At 41.0% G+C, this 12,998-nt stretch overlaps 1 protein-coding gene across 3 annotated transcripts in view; it reads left to right on the top strand.

The window, feature by feature from the left end:
• The window catches only part of NEDD4 (NEDD4 E3 ubiquitin protein ligase), a 146,975-nt gene that overhangs the window by 87,021 nt on the left and 46,956 nt on the right, over window positions 1–12,998 (top strand). For all 3 annotated transcript variants that reach the window (XM_051821964.2, XM_089310395.1, XM_070054227.2), the window contains 2 exons: window positions 10,816–10,866; window positions 12,227–12,288. In XM_051821964.2, the coding sequence (XP_051677924.1) occupies window positions 10,816–10,866; window positions 12,227–12,288 (113 nt within the window). The remainder of the gene's footprint in view (window positions 1–10,815; window positions 10,867–12,226; window positions 12,289–12,998) is intronic.

Below are 12,998 nucleotides of genomic sequence, written 5' to 3'. Positions count from 1 at the left end.
GATATGAGTTCAGTGTTTTTTGTTGTTGTTGTTGAGGCTTGTTTTGTGGCCTTTTATGTGGCCTATTTTGGAGAATGTTCATGTGTTGATGAAAAAACTGTGCACCCTGCAGATGATGTAATTGTCCGTCAGGTCTGGAGTATAGTTTACCTCTGATGGTTGTAGGTTTTTTGTTTGGAAGATCTGCCCACTGATGAAAGTGGGATATTTGTCTCTCACCCATTATTGCGTTGGAACCTATTTCTCTTTTTAGATATAATAATGTTTCTTTTTATAAGATGGATTATCCAGAATTAGGTGCATGTATATTTATAATTGTTGTATATTCTTGTTGGATTGATCTCTTGGGGCTGGCACTGTGGCACAGTGGGTTAACGCTCTGATCTGAAGCACTGGCATCCCATATGGGCACCAGTTCGAGACCTGGCTGTTCCACTTCCGATCCAGCTCTAGCCACAATAGCCGGAGCTAGGCTGATCCGAAGCCAGGAGCCAGGATCTTCTTCCCAGTCTCCCACAGGGGTACAGGGGCCCAACGTGGGCCATCTTTCACTGCTTGCCCAGACCATAGAAGAGAGCTGGATCGGAAGTGGAGCAATTGGACTTGAACTGACGTCCATATGGGATGCCAGCACTGCAGGCGGTGTCTTTAGCCACTATGCCACAGTGCCGGCCTCATCTGTATTCTCTTGAATTTCATTGAATTTCCTTAAAATCATCCTTTGGAATTCCTTACCAAATACTTTGCCAATACTTTTAAGTTCTGTGCTAGAGCTACCATGTTCCTTGGGAAGTAGCGTGTTACCTTGTTTTTCATACTTCTCTTATTCCTCAGTTGAGATTCGCATAGCTAGTGGATCATTTGTCTCTTTTGCTTTTTTATGGTGGCTTTCCTAATAAATGGATTTCTTCTGAAGATGAGATTTAAGGTGTCAGCTTGGTAGACTTGTTAGCTTTGGTTCCGGTTAGGTGCTGTAGTATCGTCTCCTTATACTTTGTTCAGCTGTAATTGATAGCTTTAGGATTAGTGTGTGCAGCAGCACAGTCAGAGAGCTCATCTGTCTCCAGGAGTTACTAGGAGATGGGAACATTCTAATGGCCCAGATAAGTGTGGTGCCCACAGCAGTGGGGCTGGGGTGCCTGCATGTGTCTACTTCAGCACACCTGGGAAGGTGCAATGCAGTGTGCATACACTGCAGCAGGAATGCACTTGTCCATCTCTTTAGGCAGCACTGGGGTGAGGTGGGGCCACCGTGTTGTATCTGGGCAGCTGTGGTACTGTGTCCGTGTCAGAAGTAGCCTGGCAGTGTTCAGTCTCTCTGGGCTGTACAAGGATGGAGCTTCTCCAGCAGGTCCCATCCAGGTATGGTGCTGTCTTGCAGCAGAGTGCCTCGGTGGCAGCAAGCGTACCCATCAGTTAGAGACTGTGTGGGGCTGGAGTCACACTGATGTGCCTGGAGGGGTGAGACACAGCTTGTGGGGAATGTGCCTATCAGTCTCTGGAGACAGCGTAGGGGCTGGAGTCACTCCAGCCTGCCCCGGCAGGGGAGGAACAGCTCAGATGGCAGTGCTGCAGTCCCTGGGGAGTGTACAGGGTGGGCTCACTCTAGCGTGCAGGGTGATGCAGCACAGCTCCTACAGCACACACTGTCGGTCTCCACAGGCCATGTGGACAAGGAGCCACACGAGTGGCCCTGGAGGGGGAGTTGGATAGGACAGCAGGGGCAGGGCATGCTTGGGTTTGTCTTAAAATGGGCTCGAAGCAGCAGCCTGCTTGGAAGAGGTGCTTTGTGACCTGGGTTTCCCCTCTGAAGCACTGCAGATGTGTGCCCTCCTCGAAAGCTTCTCCATCGGGCTCGGGGTATACAAGGGCTGCAGGACCCCCCAACACCAGCAGAAATCTCAGGGGTCGTTGTGGCTGTTGGGACCGCCTCTGTGTACCTACTCCCAGTCATAAGAAGGCTTCCGTACAGTCAGACTGGTCTGAGCGGGGCAGAGGAGGTAGCAGCTGCAAGGAATTTCTCTCTCTCTACCAGACCATCTGGAGTTTCCACGTTCCACAGCTTCTTCTTGACATCCGCACTATATTCCAGCACTTTCCTCTGGATATTCTAGCTGCATAGTAACCGTTTGTTCTTCAAGCTTTTTGGTGTCTGTTTGTTTGTTTGTTTTTATTCTGCCTAAAGTTTATTTTTAGAACCAGCACAGGAGGACACCGGGCCTATGCAGACAGACTGTAGCCCAGAGCTCACACCCATCCTTCTGTCCTCACATGGGCGGGCAGAGGCCTTTACTGTGGAGGCTTCGTGGGGACCTGGACACAACTGGGACCCTGAGCTGGAAATGAAGTGAAGCTGAGCTGAAGCCACAGCCTGGTCCTAGAGCTGGGTTTGAGCCTTGGGCCTTAGCCAGCAGAGCCCGAGATCCTTCGTACTGTGGGTACAAGCATGCCTCCCAAGCTTGGCACAGACCGCATAGGCAAGTCAGCTGAGCTTGAGGATGACATCCTTTGGGATCTTTTTTTTTTTTTTTAAGATTATTTATTTTATTTGAAAATCAGAGTTACAGAGAGGCAGAGACAGAGAGAGAGGTCTTCCATCCGCTGGTTCACTCCCCAGATGGCTGCAACAGCTGGAGCTGTGCTGATCTGAAGCCAGGAGCTTTTTCTAGGTCTCCCACATGGGTGCAGGGGTCCAAGAACTTGGGCCATCTTCTGCTGCTTTCCCAAGCCAGAACAGAGAGCTGGATCGGAAGAGGAGCAGCCAGGATTTGAACCGGCGCCCACATAGCATGCCGACACTGCAGGTGGCGGCTTTACCTGCTACGCCACAGCACTAGCCCCTCTTTGGGATCTTACACTTCACCCTCCTGGCTGTACAAGGGCCTTGGATGGTTTTACACGTGCGTTCATGATCTTGATCTTGGTGTAACAGCCTGCATCTTCTTCCAGTCCTTTTTGTGCCTTTTTTTTTTTTTTTTTTTTTTGACAGGCAGAGTGGACAGTGAGAGAGAGACGGAAAGAAAGGTCTTCCTTTTTTTTTCCGTTGGTTTACCCCCCGAAAGCCACTGCGGCTGGCGCACCGTGCTGATCCAAAGCCAGGAGCCAGGTGCTTCTCCTGGTCTCCCATGCGGGTGCAGGGCCCAAAGAGAGCCACAGCAGAGAGCTGGGCTGGAAGAGGAGCAACCGCGACAGAATCCGGTGCCCCAACCGGGACTAGAACCTGGTGTGCCGGCGCTGCAGTCGGAGGATTAGCCAAGTGAGCCACGGCGCCGGCCCTTGTGCTTCTTGACACAGTGCTTGTACCTCAGGAACTTGGATTTAACCCATTAACGGATTCATATCTTTGTGATAGGGGTTTCTTGACGCCCTTTCTGTGCCATTTTTGGGACTGCTGGTGTGTGGTATGTTTCTCAGATGGCCCTGTGTGCACAGTGAGTTACAGACGGCATCAGATCTGTCCTTGTTTGATGCTTCTTTGTGGAAGGGAGGTGCGTGCAATGCCTCTCTTCAACCATCTTGCCAGAATTTCCTGATTTTTTCCCTTAAATCTAATCCTGAACCTAAGTTAACAAGATGACTCTCTTAACTAAAATATTTTTTCCTCAGTCAACCTGGTTGAGCTTTTGCTATTTTTGTTGTATTTTATTTATTTACTTAAAGTTTCCTACAAATTGGGTTTATGGGGCCCAGCAGTGGCTGAAGTTGCCACTTTCAGTGCCAGCAACCCATATGGGCACCAGTTAGAGTCCTAGGTGCTCTGCTTCTGATTCAGCTCCCTGCTGATGTGCTTGGGAAGGCAGCAGAAGATGGCCACCGTGTTTGGGCCCCTTCCATCCACATGGGAGACCCAGGTAGAGTTCCAGGCTCCCCGCTTTGGTCTGGCCTGGCCATTGTGGCCCTTTGGGGAGTGAACCAGCAGATGGAAGATCTCTCTCTGCCTGTCTGTCTCTCCCTTTTTCTTTCTCTCTAACTCTGCCTTTCAAATAAGTAAAATCTTTTTCTTTTTAAAGGAACCCAGTAAAATAATTGGGATTATGGATTATAACATCTACTGATAAAAACAGGAGTCAAGAAATGTACTGTAGGGCTGGTGCCGTGGCTCACTTGGCTAATCCTCTGCCTGCAGCACCGGCATCCCATATGGGCACTGGGTTCTAGTCCCGGTTGTTCCTCTTCCAGTCCAGCTCTCTGCTGGGGCCCAGGAAGGCAGAGGAGGATGGACCAGGTGCTTGGATGCCTGCACCCACATGGGAGACCAGGAAGAAGCACCTGGCTCCTGGCTTCAGATCGGCGCAGCGCCGGCCGTAGCGGCCATTTGGGGAGTGACCCAATAGAAGGAAGACCTTTCTGTCTCTCTCTCTCTCACTGTCTATAACTCTACCTGTCAAATAAAAAAAAATGCACTATATACAACACAGCCTTGAAAGGTCATTGTCCATTTCAAAAATTATCATCAACCTGTGTTGTGGAATGCACATGTATTTCCCTAAACTAAGTTCATTTGCCAGGTATCTGTAGTCATACTGTTCTTGTATACAGTTATCTGAAATATCCATAGATTGGAACAGGAGTTTCATTCCAAGACACAGAAGCTAACATTTATTGATTACTTATTGTGTGCTATGTATTTGGCAGAGCACTTTCTATATATTTATTACCTCATTTAATTATCATAAAACCTCATTAGGCACATATGACTATTCATTTTTCTAAGACAGATCTATCTTGTAACTCTGTCTCTTCCTACTCTAGTATGTTGTGGTTGTCCTCTTCTTTCTAGGTCTTTTTCAACTGTGATTTTGAGAGTTCCCTTCCTCCTCATCGTGGGAATCCTCTCTCTTCTATCTTAAATCCCCTACTTCTTCCCTTATCATGATGTTCACCCTTGTTTTGGTGAATTATATCCTCTACTACCTTCCTGAGACCACAACTGTCTGAAAATGTCTTTATTCTGTTCTCATAATTGGAGAAGATAGTTTTGTTGGGTATAGAATTCTATGTAGGAAATATTTTTGTCATGAAGGTAGAGGAATCACTCTCGATTCAGTTTTGTATTTGATCCGTTTTGTATCTTCCAGAGCCTTTAGGTCTTCTTTAGCTCTAGTGCTCTGAAATGTTACAGTGGTATGCCTTGCTGTGCACACTGTTTTTCTTTCCTGCATTTTGCATAATATGACTCCTTTCACTCAAGGAAAGTCTGTTAAAATGCTTCTTTGATAATGTCCTCCCTTTTTTCTTTGTGAATTATCTATTATCTAGATAATGACTTTCAGAATTTTAAAAAAGTTTATTGGGTAGAGGGCCCACGAGAGAGCCAGAGAGATTTTTCATCCACTGGTTCACTCCCCAAATGCCACAATAGCTGGAGCTGAGCCACCCTATAAACATTTTGAAAAATGAACACAATTCAGATCTCCCCTGTGGTGGCAGTGACCCAAGTACTTGAATATCCACCTGCTGTAGGGTATGCATTACAGGAAGCTGGAATCAGAAGTAGAGTCAGGATTTGAACACAGCACTCTTATATAGGATACAGGTATCCCAACTAACATTTTAGCTGCTGAGACAAACGTTCACTTCAGATTTCAATTTTATTCTGTAATTTCCTTGTTTCAGGGATCCTGTAGTCCATTTTTTTTTCTTTTTTAGCTCTACTTTCTGAGAAATTTAATTCCTTCTTCTAGCTGTATTTTAAGATTTATTTTTTTAATTTCTTTTTTTTTTTTTTGACAGGCAGAGTTAGTGTGAGAGAGAGAAAGGTCTTCCTTTTCCGTTGGTTCACCCCTCAAATGGCCAATGCGGCCGGTGCACCGTGCTGATCCGAAGCCAGGAGCCAGGTGCTTCTCCTGGTCTCCCACATGGGTGCAGGGCCCAAGGACCTGGGCCATCCTCCACTACACTCCCAGGCCACAGCAGAGAGCTGGACTGGAAGAGATGCAACGGGGACAGACTCTGGTTCCCCGACTGGGACTAGAACCCGGGCTGCCAGCGCCGTAGGCGGAGGATTAGCCTAGTGAGCCGCGGCGCCAGCCTATTTTTTTAATTTCTAAGAGATATCTCTTGTTCTATAATTGCTTTTTTTTTTGTAGTATCCTGTTCTGTTTGACAGATGTTTCATACTCTCTTGTCTCTGAGGATTTTTTTTAGTGTACTGATATTAATTTCCTGTAGTCTGACTTGATTATGGTTCTTCTGACTCCTCTTTTCTTTTGATTTAGGTTTCTATTTTTCAGATTATAAACATTACTCAAGTGTTTAGTCATCCCTAACTATGCATCCTATAAAAGCTTTTTGCTCATGAGCAGCTAGGAACTAGTGTACTTCACTTTGAGATGATCACTTTGTTGAAAGACTTCCAGTTTTCAACACCTGTAGGTCTTTTCATTGGGTTTCTTAGTTTCAGAGATTCTCATCCTGGAGACTATTCATTTATCTGCCTATATTCTAGAAGCCAAATGAAAAAACGGTAGTTGGGAGGATGCTTACTGCTTACTAGTATGAATTTCACTTACCTCCCTGATCACTTTCCTCTGTCTGCTTCCATCTGCTTTCCAATATCCCTGCCTTGTTTCTCCTACAATTAATGTAAAATGGAATTAGGCATCATTCTTTTGTGTCTGGTTTTTCTTTTCATTAAACTTTATATCTTTGAGATTCATCCATGTTGTTTTGTGTATCAGTTTATTTGTTTTTATTGCTGAGTAATTCTATTAAACACATATACTAGTTTTGTCTACTGAAGCATATACATTGTTTCCTGCATAGGCTATTATGAATAAAATTATATAAACATTTTGAAAAATTAATTTTAAAGAACACATGTTTTGGGGTCGGTGCAGTGGAGTAGCAGATAAAGCCACTGCCTGCAGTGCCGGCATCCCATATGGGCGTCAGTTTGAGTCCCAGCTGCTCCTCCTCCGATCCAGCTCTCTGCTATGGCTTGGGAAAGCAGTAAAAGATGACCCAAGTCCTTGGGCCCCTGCACTCACGTGGGAGACCCAGAAAAAGCTCCTGGCTTCTGGCTTCAAATCAGCACAGCTCTGGCCGTTGTGGCCATCTGGGGAATGAACCAGCAGATGGAAGACTTTCTCCCCCCCCCCCCCAGCTCTGCTTCTCTGTTAACTCTGCCTTCCAAATAAATAAATAAATCTTTTAAGAAAAAAAAACATATATTTTCATTTTTCTTTTTTTTTAAACTTTTATTTAATGAATATAAATTTCCAAAGTACGGCTTATGGATTACAATGGCTTCCCCCCCCATATCGTCTCTCCCACCCGCATCCCTCCCCTTTCCCCCTCCCTCTCCCCTTCCATTCACATGAGGATTCATTTTCGATTCTCTTTATATACAGAAGATCAGTTTAGCATACATTAAGTAAAGATTTCAACAATTTGCTCCCACACAAACATAAAGTGAAAAATAATAGATGATTTTTTAAATGATGATGAAATCAGATCAGACCTATTGTCATGTTTAATCCCAGTGAGAGTCAAGTTGGGAATTGATAATTTCTTCTTTTTTTTTTTTTTACAGAAGATCAGTTTAGTATACATTAAGTAAAGATTTCAACAGTTTGCACCCCCATAGAAACACAAAGCGAAATATACTGTTTGAGTACTTATTATAGCATTAAGTCTCAATGTACAGCACATTAAGGATAGAGATCCTACATGAGGAGTAAGTGCACAGTGACTCCTGTTGTTGACTTTACAAATTGACATTCCTGTTTATGGCATCAGTAATCTCCCTGTGCACCAGTCATGAGTTTCCAAGGCTATGGAAGCCTTTTGAGTTCACCGACTCTTACCTTGTTTAGACAAGGTCATATTCAAAGTGGAGGTTCTCTCCTCCCTTCAGAGAAAGGTACCTCCTTCTTTGAAGACCTGTTCTTTCCACTGGGGTCTCACTCACAGAGATCTTTCATTTAGGGTTTGTGGTTTTTTTGTTGTTGTTGTTTTTGTTTTTTGCCAGAGTGTCTTGGCTTTCCATGCCTGAAATACTCTCATGGGCTTTTCAGCCAGATCGGAATGCCTTTAGGGCTGATTCTGAGGCCAGAGTGCTGTTTAGGACATCCACCATTCTATGAGTCTGCTGAGTATCTCACTTCCCATGTTGGATCACTCTCCCCTTTATTTATTCTATCAGTTAGTATTAGCAGGTACTAGACTTGTTTATGTGCTTCCTTTGACTCTTAGTCCTTTCATTATGATCAATTGTGAACTGAAATTGATCACTTGGACTGGTGAGATGGCATTGGTACATGCCACCTTGATGGGATTAAATTGGAGTCCCCTGGTATGTTTCTAACTCTACTATTTGGGGCAAGTCAACTTGAGCATGTCCCAAATTGTATATTTTCATTTTTCTTGGGAAAATAGCAAGGAGTAAAATTTCTTGGTCACGACATAGTATATGTTTAACTGTGTAATACATGTTTAACTTTGTGTATTTTGTGTTTAACTATGTGGTGTATGTTTAACTTTGTACAGCATATTTTAAAGAGGGTTCTGATTGCTCCTCAGTCTCACCAGTATTGGTTATTGTCAGACTTTTTAATCTTAGCTCTTCTAAAGAGTTTGAAGTGATACCTCATTGTGATTTTTATCTCTCATTGTGATTTTAATTTGTGTTTCCCTGATGACTAATAGTGGTGACTGTTAACCCTTCATTCATCTTCTTATTTGAAATATCTATTCAAGTCATCTACCCATTTTAATTGGGTAGTTTCTTTATGTTTCTTTATGACATCCATGCTGTCTCCCTGGGTCTGCAAGAGCCTGGAGTCAGGAGCCTAAGACAAGCGCGGAACCCAGGCACTCCAATGTGGGATACAGGCATTTTAACTAGCATCCTAAAAACTAGGCAAAATACCACTCCTCCTTTAATTCTTGATGAATATTTTTGCTAGTTTTAAATTCTAGATTTTTTTTTCTTTTTGTATTTAATAGATTCTTTTGTCTCCTGGATCCCATTGTTTTTGATTAGAAATCTGCTATTATTTGTATTGTTCCCTGCCTGTAATGCATTATATCTGTCTGGTGACCTTAAATATTTTCTCTCTATTTTTTGTTTCAGCATTTAATAATGATGCACCTACCTATGTTTTCCCAACCTTACTTCACTGAGATTATTGAATGTCTAAGTTTGTGTATTTCCAGATGTTGGAAGATTTTGACTGCTTTTCTTCCCAAATATCTTTCTGCCCTGTACGTCCCATCCTCTTTCTGAAGACTCCAGTTATACATATGTTAGACTGCTTAAAAATCTTCCACAAGTCCTCTTTGATTTTCACACTAGTTAAATCATTTTGATACATTTTCAAGTTCATGGAACTTTCTTTCATCCCATTATCTCGTCATGTATTCAATCTTTCCATTTATTTTTTATTTCACACATTGACTTTTCAGTTCTAAAATGCACATTTTTTACAGTTGCCATTTCACCGCTGAGATTTCCTATGTAATCATTCACTGAGACCTTATTTTCCTGTTTAAGTCCTTGAGCACCTTTAGAATAGCTTTTTGTATTAGTATTCTTTTTGTTACCTTAATTAAAATACCTGTGAGTAGCTTCTTGGGGAAGATTTATTTCTGCTTACAGTTCGGAAATTAACAGTTCAAGATCAGATGGCCCCATAGTCCAGTTTCTGCTGGAAGCTGGCAATGGTGGATGTGGAGGATTGATCACATGGTGATCCAGGAAGAAGGAAGGGGGGGATAGAGGAGAGAGAGGGTGAGAGAGAGAAAGGGTGAGAGAGAGAGAGGCAGAGCGCAGCTAGGCCAAACTTGAATTCAAACAGTCAACACTCTGAAAAACCACCTTCTGAGGGCATGCCCCAGTGAATCTCTCAGATTCTGTAATATCAAGTCCTCCACCCTTAGTCCATCAGCCATTAGCATTAAGACATCAGAGTGTAAACATGTTGGATGAATTTTTCAGCAACAAGTTCTATTCAACCCATAACACTGTTTTAATTTCTGTCTGCTTATCCCAAGATCAGGGTCATTTTGTGGATGGCTTCTGTTCATTGCTTTTTCTATTGGTACTAGATTGCATTTTCCCATTTATTTTCACGTCTAGACATTTTTTATTGTATGCTGGTCAATGTAATAATACCTCATGAATTTTATTATATTTCCCTAAGCAGTGTTGATTTTTGTTCTGGAAAGTTAACTTAGCTGAAGTCCGAATGCTCTCTCTTCTTTGTTAAACTTCAGCTGAAATCTATGCCTAATCCTTTCAGCTTACTGCTAAGTTTCACTTGAGCAGTTTCAGGATAAGCTAGGGATTTGGATAAAGTTCATATATAGATTCAGAGGATCTCTTATGACTTCTTCCTTTCTGAGATTTAGCACTTATTTTCCAGTTTTGCTCTCAACTCCGAACTAGGTCTTCCAACTTCTCAAACCAGTAATATTGCAGATTTCTGCTTAGGTTGTACACAGTGCACACCATGTGGGCTGTGGAGTGTTGCCAGATGAAAAGTCATATGAATATGAACTCCACCTGGTGCAGTTAATTCTTTCCAGAATCAACTCATCTCCAGTTTCTACTTATTTCTCATTACTCTATTTTTCATTCAAATAGTTGTTTTTATTTTTTTCCAAATTTAATATTACCTGCAGAAGAAGTATGCACACTATTTTGTCATTCTTAGAATATATACCACATTGCTTTTTATTTTGTATTGATGCACAAGATGATTAAACAAAGCATCTTATATATTGTCTTTGAGTAATGGAAAAAAGCTCTTTAAAATCTTCTAATGGAATTGCTCATATTTCTAATCTAATTTTCTCTTGTTTCTCTTATAGACAAGAGATGATTTCCTAGGTCAAGTGGATGTTCCTCTTTATCCATTACCGGTTGGTATAAATGTGTTTGATTTTGTACTTTGTTTTTATTAATTTTAATTTAATAAACAATTATATACACTATAGTGAATGTAAGTATTTTATTTCTTGAACATAGTATTTTCTAAAAACTCATCTCAGTTCTTCATTTCAATTTTCTCTTTAAGATTTCCCAGTAAGAAACAGAAAGCCAGTGAAGTTTGTTGGCATCATGAACGCTTTGGTTAAGGATAATCAGTTTGGAAATACTGAAAACTAGAATAAACAGAGCCTAGGATTACAGAAGGAAATTAAGATAGACTACAGCAACATAATCATGAAACATCGACAATCTGGACTAAGCAGAAAGCAGTGGAGGAAAATAGATTTAGGAAACATTTCAGAATAAAATGTTGTTGAATCAAGTGTCAGAGGTTGAAAAAAGAATAACCAAAAAGGAAAGATAATACAGATTGCACATAGAAGATAAGGATGGTATCTCCAGAAAAATAGGGCAGAGGAAAAGCTATTTTGTTTTGAAATACATGAAATTTGTGGGCATATTTAATTTTAATTAAAAAAAAATGAACATTTGAAGTGTATACCTGAAAGAGATGCAAAAATAAATTATTTAGGGAAAGAGAACTGGAATGATTGAGTTATAACTGGAGTTATTGAGAGGTAAGAGCAGAATATCAGAATACGGAAATGTCCAAATTTGGGAGCTGAGAGCCAAGGACCAAGTGTTGAACTTCAGTCAACATGGTTGGATTAGAGAGAGACAAGACAGTCAGTAGGAGAAAAGAGAAGGCCAAGTAAATTAATGTCATGAAAACTAAAGAAAGGAGTTTAAAGCAGAAGAGGTAGTTAATGCAAAACATAGCAGAGAAGTACATGATCATTTTAAAACACAAAGGATTGCTGAACTTGATTACAAAAGAGAGACAGAGGAGAAAAATACTTCTCTATCTTTTCAGACTTTGAAGATTACTGTTAGTGCTCTACAATGTTTGGAAATTATGAGCTTCCAATAATATATTGAACCCAGTCCTGCTTTCCTGGCTGTTTACTTTTTGGTTCTCCTAAGACTGTCTCTTATGCCCTCCCCAAGCTAAGCAGCTGACACTGTGTGTTCTACATATTCTTTTGGGTACCAGCATTCGCCTTGTTCTCTTTTACCCCCGTTAGCACCAAAATCCACCTGCTCAGCTAGTTTTAGACTGAGTTGTGATGCTAGCTGACAATGTCAAGTAATCGATTTTAATGAACTAAAGCTACTTTCTTCTCACTTCTAACTTCATTTATGCCTTACGTCATAGTTTGTGAATATTATTGAAAAGCGCATATTTTTGGTGTTATAGCTATATCTTGAAAACCTACTGTTTTATTCTAGACAGAAAATCCCAGAATGGAGAGACCATATACATTTAAGGATTTTGTTCTTCATCCAAGAAGGTCAGTAAATATAAAATCATAGCATTTTAAGTGTTTAATCTCTTGTTACAACTTATGGTAGCCTCTTTGGAAATTGAGGGCTTAAACATTTATAAATAAACTACTTCTAAATATTACATAATTATGTTTAAAGCTTTATTGTTATTTGTATTTAAAAGTTGTATATGCACATTGCAAAAAAGTTCTGAAAATACAGAAAAGTGATCATACCCATTTGGAAAAGATTTTTCTTCCTAATATTTATCAGACTGCAAACTGAAAAATTTCATTATTTCAGATCTTCAGTGTAGGTAACTTTGTCATACTATGCTTTAAAAAACACAAACAAAACTATTCATCTAAAACAAACATCCAACATGATACTCACAAAACCATTTTCAGAAAGTCCTCATAACTACGTTTTACATACTTTAATAAAAACATACTTTAGAAAATTCAAATATTTAGAGAAAATAACGTGAAGGAAGACTGGAATTTAAAGCCCAGACAGTATGCTCATAATTCCATTTTCCTAAACTGAAATACTGAATTTTTATTAAAACTTAAAATTTAACCTGTGAATAAAACTCCCTTTGATCTTCTCAGAATCAGGCAAAATGTAGTCAAAACTTGTGTGGATTTGTTGTTAAAAAGGTCAAAGTAAAGCAGATAAAGGGCATCGGTATTCATCTTGTTTTTTAACAGATGAATTTAAACAGAAAATGCTTTGG

The sequence above is a fragment of the Oryctolagus cuniculus genome, chromosome 12, assembly GCF_051225735.1.
Source record: "Oryctolagus cuniculus isolate XC-2025 breed Fujian yellow rabbit chromosome 12, ASM5122573v1, whole genome shotgun sequence".
Taxonomy (NCBI): domain Eukaryota; kingdom Metazoa; phylum Chordata; class Mammalia; order Lagomorpha; family Leporidae; genus Oryctolagus; species Oryctolagus cuniculus.
This window is presented reverse-complemented; position numbering and strand designations above follow the sequence as displayed.